Below are 22,059 nucleotides of genomic sequence, written 5' to 3'. Positions count from 1 at the left end.
GAGAGAGAGCAAGCGAGAGAGAGAGAGAGAGAGAGAGAGAGAGAGGTCTTCCATCTGCTGGCTCACTCGCCAGGTGGCTGCAATGACTGGAGCTGGGCTGACCTGAAGCCAGGAGCCAGGAGCTTCCTCCAGGTCTCCTGTAGGTGCAGGGCCCCAGCACTTGGGCCATCTTCTACTGCCCTCCCAGGCCACAGCAGGGAGCTGGATGGGAAGTGGAGCAGCCGGGACTTGAACCGGTGCCCACACGGGATGCCGGCACTACAGGTGGCAGCTTTACCCGCTACGCCACAGCGCCAGCCCCTCGAGTTAACATTAAAAACTTTATTGAGCTTGAGTATCTGTTTTCAAGAACGCGGACGTCGGGTTGTGATATTCTGTGATTTGCACGACGCAGCCACAGTGAACACCTGCCGTCCGCCCGGGGGCTGTCGTGGTGCGGCTGCCCACCAGGGCCAGCAAGGGCAGGCCGCGTGTCAGCCGGAGAACCTCACGCTCGCTCGTCAGCCTGCACCTGCGGCTGGGCCAAGCGCGCGCCCCGCCTCGCCTGCCTCCCGCTGGCATCGCACGGCCATGTGCCTCCTGCTCAGGTCCCGGGGCGCTGCGCTCGGAAGGGAAGCCGCCGTCCAGGCCCGGAGGCGGGGCTCCGCGAGCCCTCGGCCGACCGCCGTCCAGGCCCGGAGGCGGGGCTCCGCGAGCCCTCAGCCGACCGCCGTCCAGGCCCGGAGGCGGGGCTCCGCGAGTCCTCAGCCGAGGCCATCCAGGCCCGGAGGCAGGGCTCCACGAGGCCTCAGCTGAGGCCGTCCAGGCCCGGAGGCGGGGCTCCGCGAGCCCTCGGCCGACAGCCGTCCAGGCCCGGAGGTGGGGCTCCGCGAGCCCTCAGCTGACCGCCGTCCAGGCCCGGAGGCGGGGCTCCGCGAGTCCTCAGCCGAGGCCATCCAGGCCCGGAGGCAGGGCTCCACGAGGCCTCAGCTGAGGCCGTCCAGGCCCGGAGGCGGGGCTCCGCGAGCCCTCGGCCGACAGCCGTCCAGGCCCGGAGGTGGGGCTCCGCGAGCCCTCAGCTGACCGCCGTCCAGGCCCGGAGGCGGGGCTCCGCGAGTCCTCAGCCGAGGCCGGTGCAGCCGGCGTCCTTCGAACAGAAAATCGGATTCCAGGGCCGGGTCCTTCCGTCTCCCTCATCCGTTCCGTGGACTTGGAAGCGCTTTCTGCAGAGGGTAACCTCCGACCTCATGGTCAAGGTCACGGGAATGCAAGGAGAGGGCTCAGCATGGGCGCCGCTGGCCGCAGGCAGACTGTTGGAGTCAGCGTGGAGCTGTGGGCAGGGCCGGGCCCGCGCCGGGAGGCTGGAGTGTGCGCGTCGTCTGTGGTTGCGTCCACACAACTCGGGAATAGTGCATCTCTAGAACAGAAGCGTGGACGTCCATGTCCACACATAGGCGTGCCAGCAGCGGCTGATCCCGGTGATCGGTGTGCACCAGCAGTGGCTGATCCTGTGATAGGTGTGCACCAGCAGTGGCTGATCCTGTGATAGGTGCGCATCAGCAGTGTCTGATCCTGAGATAGGTGCGCATCAGCAGTGGCAGATCCCTGTGATCGGTGCGCGTCAGCAGTGGCTGATCCTGAGATCGGTGCGCGTCAGCAGTGGCTGATCCCTGTAATAGGCGCGCGTCAGCAGTGGCTGATCCTGTGATAGGCGCGCGTCAGCAGTGGCTGATCCTGAGATCGGTGCGCGTCAGCAGTGGCTGATCCCTGTGATAGGCGCGCGTCAGCAGTGGCTGATCCTGTGATAGGCGCGCGTCAGCAGTGGCTGATCCTGAGATCGGTGCGCGTCAGCAGTGGCTGATCCTGTGATCGGTGCGCGTCAGCCGTGGCTGATCCTGTGATAGGTGTGCACCAGCAGTGGCTGATCCTGAGATAGGTGTGCACCAGCAGTGGCTGATCCTGAGATCGGCGCACGGCAGCAGTGGCTGATCCTGAGATCAGCGCGCGGCAGCAATGGCTGATCCCTGTGATCGGCGCGCATCAGAAGTGGCTGATCCTGTGATCGGTGCTCGTCAGCCGTGGCTGATCCTGAGATTGGCGCGCGGCAGCAGTGGCTGATCCTGTGATAGGTGTGTCAGCAGCGGCTGATCCTGAGATCGGCGCGCGGCAGCAGTGGCTGATCCCTATGATAGGCGCGCGGCAGCAGTGGCTGAGCTGCAGACCCCGGTGCGGTGCGGGGTCAGGGCCTCGCCGGAGACGCCGTCCCCCGCTCTCGGCAGTCCCAGCACAGCGTGAGCCGCTGAGGGAGGCTGGCGGTCAGCTCCGTGTGGGTGAGCTGTCTGCGCGCACCGCTGCTGCAGATGCAGCCACCGCCTGCAGGGCCGCCATCCCACGTGGGCGCCGGTTCGAGTCCCGGCTGCCCCACTTCGACCCAGCCCTGTGCTGTGGCCCGGGAAGTGGAAGGTGGCCCAGTGCTTGGCCCTGCCCCCGCGTGGGAGACCCGGACAAAGCTCCTGGCTTCGGGTCGGTGCAGCTCCGGCCGTTGTGACCACCTGGGGAGTGACTCTCTCTCTCTCGCTCTCTCTCTCTCTCTCTCTGCCTCTCTGTAACTCTGCCTTTCAGATAAATAAATCTTTTAGAAAAAGCAAAGAGCTCTCCCGGCCTCCGAAACCTCTAGAGACTGTCCAGGGGCGGGCGCAGCGCGGGCCGCGAGGACGAGGCCGCAGTGAGGCGGAGGACGGCGCACCGAGCCTGACGTGGGAAACTGCAGCCGCGTCCGCGGAAAACTAAGCCCGCAAACACTGGGAGATGCGTCAGACGGGAACGGACGGGGCTGAGAGCCTGCACGGACCAGCGTTCTGCTCGTGGTCTGGTGCTGACTTTTGACTGTTTTATCGAGAGAGGAGAGCGCCTGCACGCGCTGGTTCACTCGGAAACTCCAGCAGGGCCAGGCTGAGCCGGAGCCTGCAGCCCAGTGGGCCCCGCCGGTCCCCCACCGCTGGCCGGGCTGAGCCGTCCCCGCTGCCCGGGTGGGCGCTGGCAGGAGGCAGGGCCGGGCTGAGCCGTCCCCGCTGCCCGGGTGGGCGCTGGCAGGAGGCAGGGCCGGGCTGAGCCGTCCCCGCTGCCCGGGTGGGCGCTGGCAGGAGGCAGGGCCGGGCCTGAGCCGTCCCCGCTGCCCGGGTGGGCGCTGGCAGGAGGCAGGGCCGGGCTGAGCCGTCCCCGCTGCCCCGGTGGGCGCTGGCAGGAGGCAGGGCCGGGCTGAGCCAGGCCCTCGCCGGCTGTGGGCGGCCGCGCTGCGCCCCCGCCGCGGGGCGGACTCCTGCCCCGAGGGGCTTGTAGACTTCCTGAGCTCAGATGTGTTACTTTTGATTCTGAGAAAGAATCGGAGCTACGCAGCGGGCTCCCCGTCTGACACCAGAAGCCGGCAGGCAGGCATGTTAGGGACGCGCGGAATTCCTGTCGTCCGCGCTCCGCGTCCACCCCGGGAGTGCGGGTGAGTTTCCTGGTTGGATGAAGCCACATGGCACCTGCTCCTGGGCTCCACCTTCAGCGACTCTGAGTCCTGATCACGACTCCCTGATGGCCGCCTCCTGCCTCCCCGCGAAGGAGCCGCTCTGTCCAGCGTTGAGCGTGGAAGGCGCACCTGTGTGGCCCCGCGGCCGGGTTTGGGCGGCAGAGAGAGGACACTACCCTTTTGGAGCTGCAGGGGGCAGTGTGCTGTGGGGAGCAACCCGGACTAGACTGAGTTACTGGAATTAAGACTTATTCTATGCATCTGCTCTCCCACAATATGGCGCTGGGAGAGGAGGAAACAGCTTCTACACAGCTGCCTCCAGTTCAACCAATAAACAGCAGGACCTGCTCCTGATTGGAGGAGAGCAGCGTACTCAGCGTGTGGGTAGCAGAGTTGGGATTGGCGGAAGAGGACTATAAAGGAGGAGAGAGACAACATGCACCAGGAACATCTATCTGAAGGAACACCTGTGCAGCCCCCGAGAGAGCCGGCCGGCGGTGTGCCGCTCCCCTGCGGAAGTGGGGAATGTGGCCAGGGGGAACTGCCCTTCCACGGAGGTGGAAGGGACGGCAGCCAACCCGGGAAGAACCAGCAGCAAACCCGGGGAGGGCCGAGCAGACGAAAGAACAGCGCAGGGTCCTGTGTCGTTCCTCCACGAAGAGGGGGAGCGACATGGTGGTGCCGTGACTCGGATAGGAAACCTAGGACGGATAGGAAAATTAGGAGGGAAGAAACGGGAAGAAGTGGAAAATGCCGGAGAGAGAGACTAGCAAAGAGCCTAGGGAAGAGCCGGACGAAAAAGGTGCCGGAAGAAGCTATTGAAAGCCTAGGCATAGACTCAAATACAGGCTACGGGGGGAAGCTGGGAGAAATCTCTAAGGTCGAAAGCGAAAGTGAAAGCTAGAACAAACAGACTCAGATGCGGACTGTGCGGAGAGGCCAGGAGAAATGAGGGAGGAACATTGTTGGAAGAAAGCTTGGGGAAACATACCGGGTAGAGAAAAATGTTAGGGAAATTGAAGCTGCGGGGGCAGGCCGAGGCGGAGACGAAAGCCACTTTGGGATTCTCAAGTTAGCCCGGGAATAGGGGGCGAAAAGTTAAAACCAGAAGCGGAAACGTAAGCCAGGATGGAATCCGTCTGATTAGCCCGGGGAGCAAAGGACGGGAAGCCAAATCGTGGGGCGGAGACGTATGCTGGGTTGAATTCGCCAGGCTAGCCCGGGGAACTTAGATTGAATACTAGTGGCGGAGACGTGAGCTGGGGCTGTGTGACTCGCGGAGGCTGCCGCGCGCAGAGAGAGCGTGCGGGGCACAAGTAGATAGGGAACGCTGGGCTAGTGCGAGACCGCGGAGTGTGCGCGCGAAGCCGAGCCGCGCAGAGCCGCGAAGCCGCGCAGATAAGAGAAGCGGGCTGAAGCGGCTCAGAGCCGGGAAGCCGCCGAGAAGCAGCCTCGGGGCAGGCGCCGGGAAGCCGCGGGGATAAGAGAAACAGAAGTTTAGAAATAAAATGAGAGAAATAGGAATGCTGGTAGATAGAAGTAAAATAGGAGAAATAGGAATGCCCGGAGATAGAGAAATAGAGAAATAGAAAGGCCTCCCCACAACATGGCAATGAGAGAGCTTGGATTCGGTCTGCCTGATTAGTGAGGCGGTAAGCACCAGCAGGCAGCTCGACCACGGTATGAGCTGCAGGTCACCGAAGATAGGCACGAATCAACACCAATAAGCCTCCCCACAATATGGCGCTGAGAAGGCTTGGATTCGGTTTGCCTGATTGGTAGGGCTTGTAAGCCCCTGCAGGCAGAGCAGAGCATGCGCTGCAGGGCACCGAACACAGGCACGCATCAGTGCCTAAAAACCTCCTCACAACATGGCGAAGAGAGGACCCGGATTCGGTTTGCCTGATTGATAGGACTTGTAAGCACCTGTGGGCAACTCTAGCAAGCAGAGCAGAGTGTGTGCCGCGGGGCACCGAAGACAGGCGCGTATCAACGCCAAAAAATAAAAAGAAAGGGGGATCTGTGGGGAGCAACTTGGACTAGACTAAGTTACTGGAATTAAGACTTATTCTATGCATCTGCTCTCCCACAATATGGCGCTGGGAGAGGAGGAAACAGCTTCTACACAGCTGCCTCCAGTTCAACCAATAAACAGCAGGACCTGCTCCTGATTGGAGGAGAGCAGCGTACTCGGCGTGTGGGCAGCAGAGTTGGGATTGGCGGAAGAGGACTATAAAGGAGGAGAGAGACAACATGCACCAGGAACATCTGAGGGGAACATCTATCTGAAGGAACACCTGTGCAGCCCCCGAGAGAGCCGGCCGGCGGTGTGCCGCTCCCCCGCGGAACTGGGGAATGTGGCAGGGGGAACTGCCCTTCCACGGAGGTGGAAGGATCGGCAGCAAACCCGGGAAGAACCAGCAGCAAACCCGGGGAGGGCCGAGCAGACGAAAGAACAGCGCAGGGTCCTGTGTCGTTCCTCCACGAAGAGGGGGAGCGACAGTGTGCCCCAGTCCTGTTCTTGCCAGACGCCCAGAGCCAGCTGGGAAGACCACGGCGGGGTCCCTCGGGGCAGGGGGTCAGCGGGTGGCTCCTGCTCCAAGGCACTGGCCTAGGGATGGCTCCTTGACCCCAGAAGGCCTGGAGCCTGTCACCAGGGTGGCCAGTGGGGAGAAGCGAGGGCTGGGTCAGGCGGCAGCCCTGCCCTCCAGGGGTTCCCAGGCTGGCTGAGAGGCCCAGCACCCAGGTCACCGCACACAGCACCAGCAGCGGCTCCCTGGAGGGACGGCCTCCGTCGTGAGCCTTAGTGTCCGGGGCAGGGAGAGGGGAGGAAGCACGCGGAGAGGGTGGGGCCGCCCCCAGCCCCTCCTGGCCCCAGGCCTCCACTCCTGCCTTCCTGGCCTGCTCCTTTCTCCCCCAGGGGGACAAAGGCCGGCCGTGTCCGCAGCTGACAACCAGCTCGGGCTCCCTTCGGAGCTGGTCCGCGGCGTCTCACTTCCGCTCGATCGCTGCCCAGACGGGTCTGTGTCCTACAGCTGGAGACGGCGCGGGTGGGCGGCTCCGCAGTGCCCCAAGGTGCTTCTAGTAGGGGGTCCTTGATGGAAACGAGCCCCCCACACCACACGTGGAGGGCTTCTCCGTCCAGCCCCGCACTTCCCTCCTCTGCTCCCCGCGGCCGAGAAAGGCGATTTCTCCCCAGAGTGATAACTGGTTGGCTTTTTAGGGAGTGAAAACAGAGGCTGGGGAGTGGACATTTAGCCTCGCTGGTAAGACGCCTGCTTCCCGCATCACAGTGCCTGGGTTCAGTCCCCTGCTCTGGCTGCGGCTTTCCTGCTAATGGACACCCCGGGAGGCAGCGGTGAGGGCTCAGATATCTGGGTCCCTGCCACCCACAGGGGGACCTGGCTTGAATTCCTGCTCCCAGCTTCGGCTTGGCTCTGTGCTGGCCATCGTGGGTGTTTGGAGAGTGAAACAGCAGATAGGTGCTCGCTCTCTCTCTCTCTCTGTCTCTCCATCTCCAATAGTTTTAAAAAAAAAAAAAAAGCAATAAAGTCCCCTTTGTTAGTAACCCACTATTTTAAATATCTCGGTTCTCGAGGTGGTGTGTGCAACACACGATTAGCTTCCGGTAGGCACCCAGGGAAACACCAAGCACAAATCCTGGGCGTGCGGCAGGGGTGTTTTGTTGTTTCAAGTATTATTTGCATAAGATTTGTGTCCGTGCTCCCCAGGTAGCCTGTGCGAGCACTTTAGTGGCCCCTGGCCTTGGAATATAAGTGGGACAAAGAGGGAAGTCCCCATGGGGCAGTGGGTTAGTAGTTTGCTGGGTTTTCCGCCCTCTGCTGGTCGTCCGAGGAGAATCACCCGCCACTGTGTGGCCGCTCGCAGACCCCTGAGTACAGCCCCTTCTCGGGGTGTTGCCTTCTGGTAGACGTTTGAGCATCTGGAGAGGAGGGTGATCAGTGCACGCGTGAGGTGAGAAGAATCTCCCACGAGGAAGTCGGCACCTCTGAGCTGCACTCAGTCCCACCACCAGGTCACTCCGGATTGCTCACGTGTATCGACAGCACGGTGGCAGGTGCAGCAGCAGATTTTTAAAAACAGCAGCCTGTGCCAGTGTGAGCAGAGCTGCGGGTTGTGGAAGGCCCGGGGGGCAGGAGCAGGGGTGAGGGCGGTTGTCTCCAGTGGTCCAGGGTTCAAATCACGGCTCCTCCATCTCTTTCTGCCTGGCTTTGGCCAAGTCTTTATCCCCGGTTTCCAGTCCTTGGGCTGTTACTGTATGGCTGATACGCAGGTAAGGGCCCACTTGGGATCTCAGAGTAGAGTGATGGCGTGTGTGCACCGCCCACTTGATAAATCTAAGACGAGCACTTACAGATGAGAGGCAGGAGAGAAGCGGAATCCTGGTGTCACCGCCTGGGTGGCCCAGGCTACCGAGGTGCTCAGTGGTCTCCTCTAACAGCATCAGGACTGCCAGGCGTGTTCACGTCCTTTCTCGTCACATGCATTCCCGCGCCGCCAGCCAGCAGCCCAAGGAAGCAGTGTTTCCTGGCCTCCGTTCTGAAGCCGGGTCCAGTGGCGCCCCAGGTTGTGCAGGAAGGTGCTGACAGTGGGGAGCGGGCGCCCCCAGCTGACTGCAGACGGGGCTCAGTGGAAGGGAAACAGGAGAAGGCTCTTCACACGCCGACTGCACACCTGCCTTGTGAGCACCGGCCCTCACTGGCAGGAACCACTGCCCACTACCCCCTGCCCGGCCACCTGCCGTTGAACTGTCACTGTCACCTTTAGTGACACCTAAGGTGTTTGGTACAGTGGGGCACCAGATGGGGCTCTGATGTCACCGCTGGCCTGGGCCCTGCATGGAGGAGGCTTTGTCCATGTTGGGTCACTTTGCCCCCGGGGGTCCACTCACCACCCAGTGAGTACTCAGTATTCCCAAGCAGCCAGAAGGCTCGTCAGGACAAGCCCCCGTCTCCTCGTGGAGGGAGCTCGCCTCTGCTTCCCCCAGTTAGATAGCAGCAGGAGCAGGTGCAAGGGCAGTGGCAGCTGCTGGGGGTCATCGGTGGAGGAGGGGCCTGCAGCCCGGCCAGGACCTCTAGAAGACCCGGGGGGCTCTGAGCTGGGCCTTGGGGGCCATGACTCCTGACACAGTGCACAGGGCGCTGAGAAATGACAGGAAGGCACTGGCCGTGCTGGCTTGGAAGGGCCAGCTTGACCGAGGAGCTGGGTCTGGGGGCGGGGCACGTGGATGTGAGGGGCTCCGGTCTGCCCAGCAGGGTCAGCGGAAGTGGTTTCTTCCAGAGGGGCCTGGGATAGCCAGGAGCACCCTGGGCTCGAGGGCCCACTCGCCCTCGCTGCCGCCCGGGAAGGCTGCGCCCCGAGCCGGGGCTCTCCTGGGCGTGAATCTAAGTAGAGGCAATGACCACGCGTAGCTGAGCCGACCCTGAAGCCGCAGGCAGAGTGCTGGGCTCAGCGTGAGCCCTGACGGCCCATGAGCTCTGCTGCCGCTCCCCGCCCCTGCTGAGCCTGTCCCTGCTTCTCCGCAGGTCCGCCATGGAGCCCCTCTGCCCCCTGCTGCTGGCGGGGTTTAGCCTGCCGCTCACCAGGGCTCTCCAGGGCAACGAGAGCACCGCAGCGGACGGCAACTGGACCGCGGCGACCTCAGGTAGGGATGCACCACCTGGCTCCCCTGTGCTGGCCATGCCCGCCCCAGGGCTCCCCTGTGCTGGCCGTCCCCGCCCCAGGGCTCCCCTGTGCTGGCCATGCCCGCCCCAGCCCGCCCCAGGGCTCCCCTGTGCTGGCCATGCCTGCCCCAGGGCTCCCCTGTGCTGGCCGTGCCCGCCCCAGCCCGACCCAGGGCTCCCCTGTGCTTGGCCACGGGGTGCGGCCACAGGGTGGCAGGAAGGGCGGGCCGGTCCCTCTGCAGCAGTGCTTCCTCTCAGCTGCGCCCCGCAGTGGGGACAGAGGGAGGAAGGATAAGCGGCTCATCTTAGGTGAGATGGTGGCACACGGTTCCGTTTGAAGCCTCAGAATGTTCTGGAGAGGGGCCAGCACTTGGTGGAGCTGATGTTGAGATGCACCTGCGCCGCACATAGCTTCCTGAAAAGGCCGACCCTGGGCGGCAGGCATGGCTCAGGTGCCTGGGCTCCCGCCGCCGTGTGCAGTTCCTGGCTTTTCAGCCTTCCTCCGAGGCTGTGGCAGGCACTTGGGAGAGTGACCAGCACACGGACATTCTCTCTCTCCCTCTCGCTGCCTCTCTCTTCCTCTCAAATCTGGGGGAAAAAAAAGTCTGTGGAAAAGTGCAGTTAAAAGGTACATTTATTTTAAAGAAAAAAACTGAAATCTATGCTTTCCTTTTCATAACACACATTTTGCATGAACTCTGTGGAAGGCTGCCCTTGGGGCGTTCAGGAACACGTGATGCCTGGAGGCAACTCAGGAACGAGCACGTGGGGACACGTGGGGACAGGAGGTGGGCGGGGCAACAGCCCCCCCACCACGAGAGCAAGGAGGGGCAGACACATGGAGCTTGTTCCACTTCTCCCCTTCTTTGAAAAGTTACAACAGAGAATGAAGAAGACACCACTGGCCTCTGACACATGTGGCCCCTGTGACACACGTGGCCCCTGTGACGTGGAGGCACCCAGGGCCGCGCTCAGTGAAAGCAGGCGGACACAGAGCACCCCGTGTGATCTGATGCCAGGAAGTTGCTGAGTGGGCGGAGGTGTGGAGGGAGGAAGTGATCAGAGCTGCTGGGGCTGGGGTAGCAACAGGTGGTAAACAAAGACAGGCAGCCTCAAGGGGGGATGGCAGTGTTACGTTTTCCTTTTAATATTATTTATTTGAAAGAGTTACATAGGAAGAGGAAGGAGACAGAGACAGAGACAGAGAGAGAATCTTCCGTCCTCTGGCTTCCTCCCCAAATGGCCACAACAGCCAGGGATGGGCCAGGCTAAAGCCAGAAGTCAGGAGCTTCCTCCAGGTCTCCCATGTGGGTACAGGCCCAAGCATGGGCCATCTTCCTCTGCCTTCCCAGGCACGTTAGCAGGGAGCTGGGTCAGAAGTGGAGCAGCCGGGACAGCTGGGTGCTGGCGTCACAGGCAGCGGCTTCACCCGCTGTGCCACAACGCCGGCCCCGATGGCAAGGTTCTAAGAGTGGATTATGGTGAGGACTGCACAACCATGTGAATTTACTAAAAACCGTTGAAGTGAATGCTTAACACGGGTGATCTGATGGCCTGTGAATCTTACCACTGGAACGTAAACACTGTGCACAAAGGAGGAGGCGGGAGAGGAAGAAACAGACTAGAGACATGGTCAGGTTCAGATTCCGTCCCTGCCACTGCTGCCTGGGCGGCCTTGACTGGCTTCCTGAGCCCCCAAGACCTCAGTGTCCCCACTTGCGGTGGGAGATGGCAGTGGTGCCGTGCAGGCGCCGGTCACCGGGCACAGCCAGGAGCTGCAGGCTCAGCAGCGCCTGTGGCAGATGGGGCAGGCCCGCGGGAGCGCAGCACAGACTCCTGCAGGGGGCGCTGTGGGCACGCGGGGCCCTACGCACCATGCCCTGAGCACCAGCTGGCATCATGGCCGAGGGCAGAGCCGGGCTCCTGTGACCTCAGCACCAGAGCAGAGGCAAAGCCAGTCTCCCCCCGGGTGCAGCCTCCTCCGGGGCCCGCACAAGCACCCGTGGAGCAGGCCTGGGTGCCAAGGTGCAGACGGCACCTCTGGCCGGTGGAGGGGCGCTGGCAAGGATAACACATGGCCGCACTGTGCCAGAGTAACCGGCAAGCATGCCATGCGCTCAGCGGACAGAACGTATTCATGGAGACTCATTGCTGCACTCACGGAGTCACAGGTAACTTTGCCAGTCGCGTAGCAGGGTGTTTCCTCCTGTCGCAGGAGCACCTAGAAGTTAACATGTGGAAGATACAGGAGGAAAACAGCTACAGAATATCACCAGGCAAACTGCAAATATCTGGTGAACTTCACTTATGGAAAGATGTTACTTTACTTACCAGACTGGCGAACTTAAAAAGGATTCCTGGAACAGGTTCTTTGACTTAGTGTTTAAGATGCTGATTAAGACACTGGCATCCCCTGTGTGGGTGCCTGGGTTCGAGTCCCACCCGCTCTCCTGATTCCAACTGCCCACTACTGCAGAGCCTGGAGGCAGGAGACAGTGGCCAGGTGGCTGGGTCCCTGCCACCCCCCTGGGAGACCTGGACTGAGGTCCCGGGTCCTGGCTTCAGCCTGGCCCCTGCGCAGCCTTTGCAAGCATTTGGATGGGAACCAGCAGATGGGAGATTCTCTCTCTCTCTGTGAAGAAATTTTGAAGTAAACAAATAAAAGCGAGCTGATATCCAGGGGAAAGTGGCTCCCAGGAGCGCGGAGGCTGTGTGCCAGCGCTGGTGCAGTGTGTGAGCTGGCACAGGGACGGGCTCCGGGAGCTTCCGCCAGAGGCCCTGTGAGAGCCACAGAGCAGGTGTGCAAGCTGCAGAATGAGAGGCAACAGCAAACGTGTTGAAACAACCCGAATCCTTCCAGACTTGATCTGTCCAAAAATCGGAATTCCAAGCAGCCGCTCAGACAGAATGGGGAAGGCCTGCCAGGCGCTGCGTGGGAGAGGCGGGCTGCGGGCCGCCCAGGGCTGCTGGGACTGTGCTGCTCCCGGTCGGCAGCGCCGTGTCGGCAAACGTCTCAAGAGCAGGACCTCTTCAGCTGGAATCAGTCTCATCCTCGTGCGTCTTCAGTAAGGGTACCTGGGATCCATGGAACCCTGGAGGAGCGGAGACCTGCACGTGGATGAGTGGGAATTCATGGGAGAAAGTCCCGGGAGAGACACACCCGAAATTCTAGCTGTGTAACTCGGGCGGAGAGATGTACCCAGCCGAGGGCAGGAGGTGACAAGGACAAGGACAGCCGACTGCTGGCCCTGAGCTCCGCCAGCAGGGGCTGCCCCAGGGCACAGTGGCGTACAAGGGTCCCCTCTTCCCTGCTCTGCCTCCCTGCCCCCTACCCCGCCTGGACGCCGACCCTTCCTTCCCCAGAGACCCAGAGACAAGCGTGTCACCCACGGCCCTTACTCCTTAGATCCTGAGGCCAGGCCGCCCCCAGCGCTCGCCCCAAGCCTGCTGCCTGCCCCGCTGGCCGGGCCTCGGCCACAGCAGATGCTACCCAGGAGGAGAGCTGTGGGGATGAGTGGAGTGAGGTCTCGGGGTTCTCAGGACCCGTCTGTACACGCATGTGCAAGCACACGTGTGCGTCCACGAGTTGCAGTGGGCAGACCGGTAACACCTGCGTGGGCTCTGCCCCGTGGGGCTTCGCGCATCTGCCGAGGGGAGGCCGTCCTCACTGACTGCCTCGGGTGCTCGCCACCAGGACAGGCTCCCTTCTCCCCCCAATCCCACCCGGCTGTGCTCTCTCCCTGGAAGTGAACTTGGTGACCCTGGAATTCCGTTCAGAGCACAGGAGCGTCCAGGGCACACAGCTCAGCCTGCAGAGGTGTCGAGGTTTTTGTTCTTGTGTTTGTTTTCCTCTGGGCCGCACTCTTTCTTAAGAAATGTATTCAAATCGAATGACTTGCAGATTCTTAAAAATTTGGAAGCTGTTACATAAAACCATGGACTTCACCTTTTTGGAAATTGAGACGCCCAGGTGCTCCGGGCTCCCCTTCCCGAGACCCCACTATGCTGGGCCCGACAGGGTGGGGAGAACCCAGTTCCCAGAGCTCCCCTCCCATGCCTGGTTTGGGACGGGGTCTTTGGGGCGTGTCATCTGTAGGCTCTCCTTGTCTGACACTGCAGCCTGCATGTCAGGAGGGCATGTGGAGGCTGGGCCCGTGGACCCTCCAGCCACCTGACCCGGCCCCCGAAGTGGGCTGCAGTAGGCGGGGCCTCCCCACTTCCTCCCGTCCAGCGGATCCACCCGCAGCAGATCCCGGAGGCTGACCCTGTGCCATGCACAGTGGGCAGTTTCACCCGGCGACGCCCCACAAGGCGAAAGGAGAGTGGGTGCTGGCCCCGAGGGAGGAGGGCAGTAGCCTGCAGCTGGGGCTGACGGGGCTGACTCGGGCGTGTGCACAGCTACCGCCATCCTCGAGCTGGGTCCCGGGCAGCCTGGGCTGGGGTCGGCTCCGAGAGCAGGGGTCGGGGATGCTCTCTGGAGCAGGTGTGGAGGTCTGAGGCTGTGTCACACCCCCGGGGCGCTATGCCATGGCAGGTGCCGGGGCAGAAGGGGGTAGCTGTGGGCTGCAGAGCCCTCCCGGGGCCACTCACTCCAGAGGGTCTGGGTTGCCCTCCAGAGGACGTACGCCGAGCCCCCTGTGTTCCGGAATGGTGCCCGGTGCTTCGTGGTGGAGCTCAGCGAGTGTCTTCAAGGGGCTTCCACAGAAATGGGGCAGGCTGGGGGTGGGGGTGGGGGGCGAGGCAGTCCCCAGCGAGCCTGCTCACTGCTGGAAGTGTGGGGTGTGCACTCCGAGGTGTCCAGAGCCCCTCTGGATCCACAGGAGAGGAGCCAGGTGGGCTTCCTGGAGGAGGGGGCATTCGGGATAGTCCTTGGGGAACGGGAATGTTCTGAGGGGGCGCGTGGCCCACTGGGGAGGAGCAGGAAGAGCCAGGCAGTGTAAGAAGAGGTGGCGTAGGAGGTGGTGGCCATGAGGCCACCAGGGCCCTCTGGAATTGGGGTTCGGGGCGGCAGCATGCGCTGGGCGGTCACAAGACTGCTGCACTATGTCTGGAGGTGTGCACCTGCCGCTGGCCGAGGGGAGCACCTGCAAGTGTGAAGATGGCCGAGAGCAAAGGTGGCGCCTTGGGCCCAGCTCCTCATGTGGCCCTGGCACAGGCTGTGGTGGGGGCACCGGCCAAGTCCCAGCACCAGGCCTGCAGGGCCCCCACCCAGTCCCAGGGCCAGGCTGCTAGCTTGACGATTGACGTCCTGCCCCAGCGGACAGCCTGAGAGCTGAGGCGCCCCTCCCTCCTCTGCCCCCGGAGTGGACAGGGCAGGCACTGGGGGACCTGGGCAAAGCCACGTCACCCACCCCCGGCCCCAGTTTCGTGGTCGATGTCCACGGCCACAGCAGAGCTGCCCGTTGGTCACCTCATGGGCCTTGGCGGACGCCAGGGCCAGGCCCGTGGTGAGGTTCTGGCGCCCAGGAGGGCAGGCTGAAGTGGCGACACTGCTGGGCCCTGACAGGCCTCTCCCCGCTGCAGGCCCCCCGGACGCCGGCGCCTCCCAGCCGCTGCTTGTCTGGCTGCTGCTGCCCCTGCTGCTGGGCCTGCTGCTGCTGCCCGCCGCCTACTTCTTTAGGTAGGAGTGTCCTGGGCTCTGACTCCCCCGGCCGGCTCGGATGAGGAAATGCGCTTCCTCGGGGCGTGGGGCGTGGGCTGCGTGGCTGAGAGCCGCAGTCGGCCAGGCCTGCGCTGGGCTCAGCCATGAGCAGCAGGAAGAGCTTCTCCCGGCTCACCTGGTGGGTATCCCTCGGCGGGGGGCTCCTGGCAGGCCTGGTGTGTGGACCCCTAATGAGTCTGTGCCTCTCAAAGGTTCAAGAAGCAGAGGAAAGCCGTGGTCAGCAGCGGTGACAAGAAGATGCCCAACGGGCTCCTGGAAGAGCAAGGTCAGCGGGCCCCGCCTGGCCGGGCTCCCCGGGAAACGCGCCTTTCGGTTGCTTGCTTGCTTTGATCTTTGGGGGGCACCTCCAATTCTTCCCGCTCTGCCGCTGTCATGGGCGCTGCCTGGATTCTCCTGCGGTCGTTACGCTTCTGAGCGTGCGATCTCTGGGGGATCTCAGCGCTCCTCTGCAAGGATGGGCTCCCCCTCCGGTGGGAAGCCACGTTGGAGACGTTTGCCTGCGGCTTTTGCGCACATCCTGTCGTTTCTGCAAGGTTTTGACTCAGAATATTTTTCCAAAAGGCCCTTGAACTTCAAAGATGAGACTGTGGGCCTCACGGTCGCACGGGTTCAGCTGAAACGGCCCCGTGGCAGGCTCCAGCTGGGAGGGGTGGGGGGGCTGCCCCCCAGGGCAGGCTCCAGCTGGGGGGGGCTGCCCCCCAGAGCGTCTCGTGCCGTCGGGGAGGGCGGCGCGCTGTCTCTAACTCCAGGTTCAGTTTCTCAGTTGTAAATGCCGCCTTCAATGCTGCACTGTTTTCCTGTCCCCGTGCTGAGGTGGCCGAGACAGGCACAGCAGACAGACCAATAAGTAGTGGTTCACGCCTGTGGCTGTAGCTTCCTGTGGCTGGCTTCCTACCTCACTGGGGCCTGGGGCGCATCCGTGCCGTCAGAATGCAGAAGAGGGGTTGGAAGCCACCAGGCCGCCGAGCTGCAGGCCGGCAGCTTGGCAGTGCTCCGGGACCTGCGGCCCCCAGAGCCCCCTCTGCGGGCCATGGGCGGGAAGAGGGTGCGGCCGGCGGGGAGCAGGGCCCTGCTACCGCAGGCCCATCTGTCTCCGGCAGCTCTTGGCTGGGCGCCAGCCACCTCTGCAGGTGGGGACAGGCCCTCTGCGAGTGTGGCAGCCGAGTTCTCACGTAGACTCTGTCAACAGCGCTCACGTCCCAGAAAGAGAGGCACAGGCCCGGGGCGTCTTCCTGCCTCTCTCTCCGACCATCTGGGCTTGGCTTCTCCTTTTGCACCCGCTCCCCGCGGTTTCTGGGCTGGGGGGTGTGAGGAGCCGTCTGTGCAAAGGAGGGGAGGCTGAGGGAGACCCTCACCCTGCATGTCCAGTCTCGTCTGCACTTCTACCTGGACGTCTGTGATTGGCGTGCCCTGGTTCCAAACCCAGGACGTGCGCTGGGCCGTCCTCCCTGCCGGGAGCCGAGCTGGAGGGGAGGCTGGTGGGTGAGGGAGCCAGAAGGGTCTTGGTGTCTCTGAGGGGGTGGGGGTGGGGCTCTGAGCAGAGGACAGAGGGGGGGATGAGGATGGTCTCCGATCCAGCTGCTCCCACCCCACGTAGCCCCGGGGAACATTGCAGAAATGCTGTCAGCCCGTCCAGCGATGAGTGTGGCAGGCTGTGGCTGAAGGCGCCCTCTCCTTTGACCCACAGAGCAGCAGAGGGTGATGCTGCTGAGCCGGTCTCCCTCGGGGCCCAAGAAGCACTTTCCCATCCCCGTGGAGCAGCTGGAGGAGGAGGTGCGCCTGCGCTCCGCCGACGACGGCAAGCGCTTCCGCGAGGAGTTCAACGTGAGTCCGGGGGGAGGGGGGCCGTGGCACTGTCCAGTGCAGGTGGCCCGCGACTCCAGCCCCCGTCCCCAGCAGCGGCTCCCGTGGGGCTGGCTTCCAGTGCGGTGCCCTCGTTTGAGACAAGACGGTGTGTGTGCCGTCCGGAAGGTTCCTGCCGGCTGAGGCACCCTGAGAACTGTGTCTGGTCAGCAGGGGCAGAGACGCTGTGAGCTCGGGGGACCAGGAGCCCAGCACAGGCTGACGGCCTCATGCTGAGAGCCGTGGATTTCAAGTGGTATCCCTCATGCGGGTCCCTCGTGGGGACCGCCTTGCGGGGACGGCAGCTGCGCCTCGGGCAGCCATACGTGTGCGTGCAAGCGTGGGCCCCGTCTCTGCTGGCCGGGGAGGGCTGACTCAGCCCAGGATTTGGCCAGCTGGGGCCTTCCCATGCGAGCAAATTGATTCCCTTTACTCCTACTTAGTACCTCCCCCTGTGCCACAGCGCCCGCCCCGTTAATTCTTAATTTAATGTCCCATTAACTTTGAATCAGCCGAATGTGTGGCCTGATGGAGACACAGACAGACAGACAGACACCAGGAAGTGCTTTCTCGGGTTCTATCTCCCACGCTCATCCCGTCACGCTCTGGGTTTTGTCGGAGGCATCGTCAGCTTTTGTGCCCGGCTGTGTGCTGAGTGCTGGGCCCCACAGCGGGCAGTGTCCACCACCCCAGCCGGCTCTGAGCCGGCTTCAGTCTCGCAGAGGCATGGGGGTGGGGCTGCCTTAATGACCCCCGGCTCAGGGGTGGGCTCCCAACCAGCCAGGTGTCAAGCAGGGGCTCTGTACACGCGCAGCTGACAAGTGACGTGTCACCGGCGGCAGCTGCAGCGCCCGGGAAGGTGGGGATGCGGTTAAACTTACTGTGCTTGTTTTTTAGCACAAGTTTCGTCTGCCTTTGTCTTGCTTCCTTTTTATTGTTTCCAAATGTGTCCTCTATAATTATTTTTTTGAGGAATTAGGTCAGATTGAAAGACAGCTCCTAGCACTATTGTCTTGCAATCTCAGCTTGACAAGAAAAGTTAATTCTGCGTTTCCAAACTAACTGCCCAAGTCTGCAGCCAGAGGCTCTGCCCCTCCTCCTCCCCACTTCCCCTCACGCTCGTCTCTCTCTGGGTGGAGGGAGGCTGGCGGTGGGGCTGCTGGCAGCGAGCCCCCCCCTGTCTCAAAAGTGAGGGCAGCCTCTTGGGGTGGGGCGGGGAGCAGGGGGTGGGGGGAGGCACCTGCCCCTGGCTCAGTATTTTTTTTCTTTTTTCTTTTTCTTTTTATTTTTTTGACAGGCAGAGTGGACAGTGAGAGAGAGACAGAAAGGTCTTCCTTTGCCGTTGGTTCACCCTCCAATGGCCGCCGCGGCCCGCGCACTGTGGCCGGCGCACTGCGCTGATCTGATGGCAGGAGCCAGGTGCTTCTCCTGGTCTCCCATGGGGTGCAGGGCCCAAGCACTTGGGCCATCCTCCACTGCACTCCCGGGCCACAGCAGAGGGCTGGCCTGGAAGAGGGGCAACCGGGCCTGGCTCAGTATTTAAGGAAGCTTAATGCTCAGGATAAGCCATATCCTCAATTTGTTTTTTAATTTGAAAGAGAGTTGGAGGGAGAGAGAGAAATCCCATCTGCTGGTTCACTCTCCAAATGCCCACAGCAGCCTAGGGGTGGAGTCAGAAACTCCGTCCTGGTCTCCCTCGTGGGGGCAGGAGCCCAGTCACTTAGCCAGTACCACTGCCTCAGAGAGCACTGGTGGGAAGCTGGAGACAGCAGCCGGAGCCAGGAATCAGACACAGCAGTCCTAACAGGCGGCTTCTCCGCCAGGCTAAATGCCTATCGCTGTCTTCTAACGCAATGATTAAAAATGCCAAAAGCAACACAAGCCTTCTTCGAGCACAGACAGCACAGTGTTCAATGAGGACAGCATGAGCTGGACTTCTCCTGTTCCTGGCACCAGTAACCGATTGTGTCAGTATTCAGAAGTTGAGCATTTGGGGCATCATGGATTTGAGGCATTCATTTGGAATCTTTTTTTAAATATACAACATGATGGGGCCAGCACCGTGGTGCAACTGCCACTGATACGGGTGCCAGTTTGAGTCCCAGCTACTCCACTTTCAATCTGTCACCCTGCTAATGCGCCTGGGAAGGCAGTGGAGGACAAGCCAAGTGCTTGGGCCCCTGCATCCACGTGGAGACCTGGAAGAAGCTCCTGGCTCCTGGCTTCAGATTGGCCCAGCTCCAGCCATTGAGGCCATTTAGGGAGTTAAGCAATAGATGGAAGACTCTCTCTCTCTCTCTCTCTCTCTCTCTCTCTCTCTCTCTCTCTCTCTCTCTCCCCCCTCCCTCCCTCCCTCCCTCCCTCCCTCCCTCCCTCTTGCTTCTGTGTCTCTCTGTAACTAAGACTTTCAAATAAATAAATAAGTCTTTAAAAAGATTATACAACATAAGAAGATTGTTCCTCCCACTTCCTGAGGGTTTGGGTGCCCTGAGCCAAAGCCCACGCTCTCCCTGCCTCTGCACAGCCTCAGCTGATTCCAGACTCCCGCTGCTGGGTCACGGACGGAGCCGAGATCTGGTGTAGGGAGGAGCACTGGACTCAGAGCCAGCCGCTGAGACCTGGCACACGCTGCTTGGCGCTGCGTGACCAGCGGGCTCTCGGATGCCCTGAGCAGCAGCCTGAGTTTGGCTCTCCTCCTGCCCCACCCCGCCCCGCTCTTTCCCTGCCTGAGTTTGGCTCTCCTCCTGCCCCACCCCGCCCCGCTCTTTCCCTGCCTGAGTTTGGCTCTCCTCCTGCCCCACCCCGCCCCGCTCTTTCCCTGCCTGAGTTTGGCTCTCCTCCTGCCCCACCCCGCCCGGCTCTTTCCCTGCCTGCTGGCCGGAGTTCCTCTCCCAGAAGCCGCAGGAGCGGCAGAGAGGAGCCTCAAGTACTCCATCGGGCCGAGTCGGGACAGGCAATGCTGGTACTCCTGAGGAGGATAACACGTGCTTGGTTTTGGGGTCGGTGCGGTGGGGTGAATGCTGGAGCCAGCCTGGAGGGCTTGGGAAAGGTACTTACCCGGTCTGCCTCAGTCTCCTCATCCGTGAAATGGGGGCACCCTGCACCCCTGTAGGGCTTGAGTGACATGTAAGTGAGAGAAAGCAGCAGGCAGTTGGAGCCGGCACTGTAGCGTAGTGGGTAAAGCTGCCACTTGCAGTGCTGGCATCCCGTATGGGTGCTGGTTCGAGACCCGGCTGCTCCACTTCTGATCCAGCTCTCTGCTGTGGCCTGGGAAAGCAGTAGAAGATGGCCCAAGTCCTTGGGCCCCTGCACCCACTTGGGAGACCTGGAGGAAGCTCCTGTCTCCTGGCTTCGGATCTGCACAGCTCTGCCCGTTGCAGCCAATTGGGGAGTGAACCAGCCGATGACCTCCCTTCCTCCCTTCCTTCCTCTCTCTCTCTTTCTCTGCCTCTCCTTCTCTCTGTGTGTAACTGTGGTTTTCAAGTAAAATAATAAATCTTTAAAAAAAGAAAAAGAAAAAAAAAGAAAGCAGCAGGCAGCACGCGAGTCCCTCTCAGGGCAACGTCGGCACGTCCACCACTGAGTCCCTTCACAGGCCCTGGAGAGACCCCACAAGGATGGATCACGGGCCCCGGGGAGGGTGGGGAGGGGGAGCCCCATCTCCAGACAGGCTCTTCCCACCCCTGTCCCAGCAAGGTATTGCTAGCCCGCTCCTGGGACCAACCCAGTGATACACAAAGCAGAACCGGCCTGATGCCTGCTGGGACAACGGGGGCCTCTTGCTACACAGCTGGGGGGGTGTCAGAGCCTGGCCCCTCCTTGCCATTCAGGCCCCTGTGGCCACGCCTCCACCCACCACACTGAGCCCCTTGCCCACCTGGGAGGAAGGAAGTTGCTCAATTTCTCACACGATTGTTGTCAATAGGCTACTTTTTAAAAAAACTTATTTATTTGAAAGGCAGAGTTACAAAGAGGCAGAGGCGCGGGGGGGGGGGGGCTGTCTTGATCCGCTGGTTCACTCCCCAGATGGCTGCAACAGCCAGGGCTGGGCTGATCTGAAGCCAGGAGCCAGGAGCTTCTTCTGGGTCTCCCACGTGGGTGCAGGGACCCAAGCACTTGGGCCATTGTCTACCGCTCTCCCAGGCCACAGCAGAGAGCTGGATTGGAAGTGGAGCAGCCGAGACTTGAACCGGCACCTGTAAGGGATGCTGGCACTGCAGGCGACGGCTTTATGTGCTACACCACAGTGCTGGCCCCATAGGCTTTGTTTTTGGAGCAGTGTTAACTATCCAGAAAAACTGTACAGAGATTAGGCCTTGTCCACTGTCACCACGCAACAGAAGCGCTGTGGAGGCTGAGGGCAGGCGGCCTGGCCCGGCCACTGTCCCTGGCACAGTAAATGTTGCCGCTTCTTGAGTCCCAGGGGACCCTGGGTCTGGCCAGTGGAAATGTTAAATGGGGTGCCGTGGGGTTCCGAAGATTCTCACTGTGCCCTGAGAGGAGCTCCCGTGAGCATGGAGCAGGTGCCAGCCCTGAGCAAACACAAGGTAGCTGGGGCCTGGCAAGGATCAGAGGTGGGCAGCTCCAGGGGTAGAAAGTTCTAGAAGACAGGGCACTGCGGTTGCACCCAGCTGGGTAGCTCATTGGTTCTAGCCTCTAAGCAAAGTGTTGGTTTCACACCTCAACCTCCTCATCTGAGCTAGGGGGTCCGTGAGGGCGGGGCTTCATGCTGGTGACATGGACTCCCTGGGGTCCTGGTGACATGGGTGCCAGTTCAGTGTCCTCTCCTCACCAGCTCCCAATCCAGCCAATGCCGCTGGGTCACGGGCACACCCGGGTCCTGAGCAAGAACAGAACTGTGTCTCGGTCACTCCCTTTCCTGCCCCTCTGCGTCCCGGGATCACAGCTCACTCTCCGCCCCCACCCCAAAGTCACAGCTTCCTGTTCTCAACTCCCTCGCACACCGCCTCTGCTCCTGTGTCCCGGGGTCAGAGCTCCGCCCTGGCCGGTCCATCTGTCCCGCAGACGATGTGTTCTGTGGGTGGAGAGGCGGGAGCCAGCGCTGCCTCCCCACAGCTTCGGGTCCCCAGCTGTCCCTAGCCCGGGGACCCTCGCCGTGGGCCTCACTTATCTGTGTGTCACTCGTTCTCTGCCCAAAGCCTGGTGCAGGATCTGCGGTCAGGACAGACGATGGGCAGGGGCGGGGTCCCTGGGCTGGGCAGGGGGCCGTGCTGAGCTCGGCCCTGGGTTTTAACAGTTTGGTGCTAACTCTGCCTTGTTTTCCAGTCGCTGCCGTCTGGACACGTGCAGGGAACGTTTGAACTGGCAAACAAAGAAGAAAACAGAGACAAAAACAGATATCCCAACATCCTTCCCAG

The 22,059-nt window shown here is 61.8% G+C and overlaps 1 protein-coding gene and 1 long non-coding RNA gene across 10 annotated transcripts in view; one reads left to right on the top strand and one right to left on the bottom strand.

Moving 5' to 3' along the window:
* Positions 1–22,059, top strand: part of PTPRE (protein tyrosine phosphatase receptor type E) — a 159,897-nt gene that overhangs the window by 107,583 nt on the left and 30,255 nt on the right. For 7 of the 9 annotated variants that reach the window (XM_051833517.2, XM_070058282.1, XM_051833514.2 and 4 more), the window contains 5 exons: positions 9,040–9,158; positions 14,701–14,797; positions 15,031–15,104; positions 16,527–16,663; positions 21,968–22,058. In XM_051833517.2, the coding sequence (XP_051689477.1) occupies positions 9,047–9,158; positions 14,701–14,797; positions 15,031–15,104; positions 16,527–16,663; positions 21,968–22,058 (511 nt within the window). In that variant the 5' untranslated portion in view covers positions 9,040–9,046. Of the gene's footprint in view, positions 1–9,039; positions 9,159–14,700; positions 14,798–14,820; positions 14,958–15,030; positions 15,105–16,526; positions 16,664–21,967; position 22,059 lie in introns of those variants that run through there. The other 2 variants (XM_070058283.1, XM_051833516.2) reach the window with 1 other exon arrangement.
* LOC127487570 (uncharacterized) lies at positions 9,794–16,016 on the bottom strand. Its single transcript, XR_007914511.2, has 2 exons — positions 14,955–16,016; positions 9,794–12,285 (listed from the first exon to the last, which is right to left on the bottom strand). It is a non-coding gene; the product is annotated as an uncharacterized lncRNA (long non-coding RNA).

The sequence above is a fragment of the Oryctolagus cuniculus genome, chromosome 15, assembly GCF_964237555.1.
Source record: "Oryctolagus cuniculus chromosome 15, mOryCun1.1, whole genome shotgun sequence".
In the NCBI taxonomy this organism is placed as follows: Eukaryota; Metazoa; Chordata; class Mammalia; order Lagomorpha; family Leporidae; genus Oryctolagus; species Oryctolagus cuniculus.
Note: the sequence above shows the minus strand (reverse complement) of the source record. Positions and strands in the feature narration are given on the sequence as shown.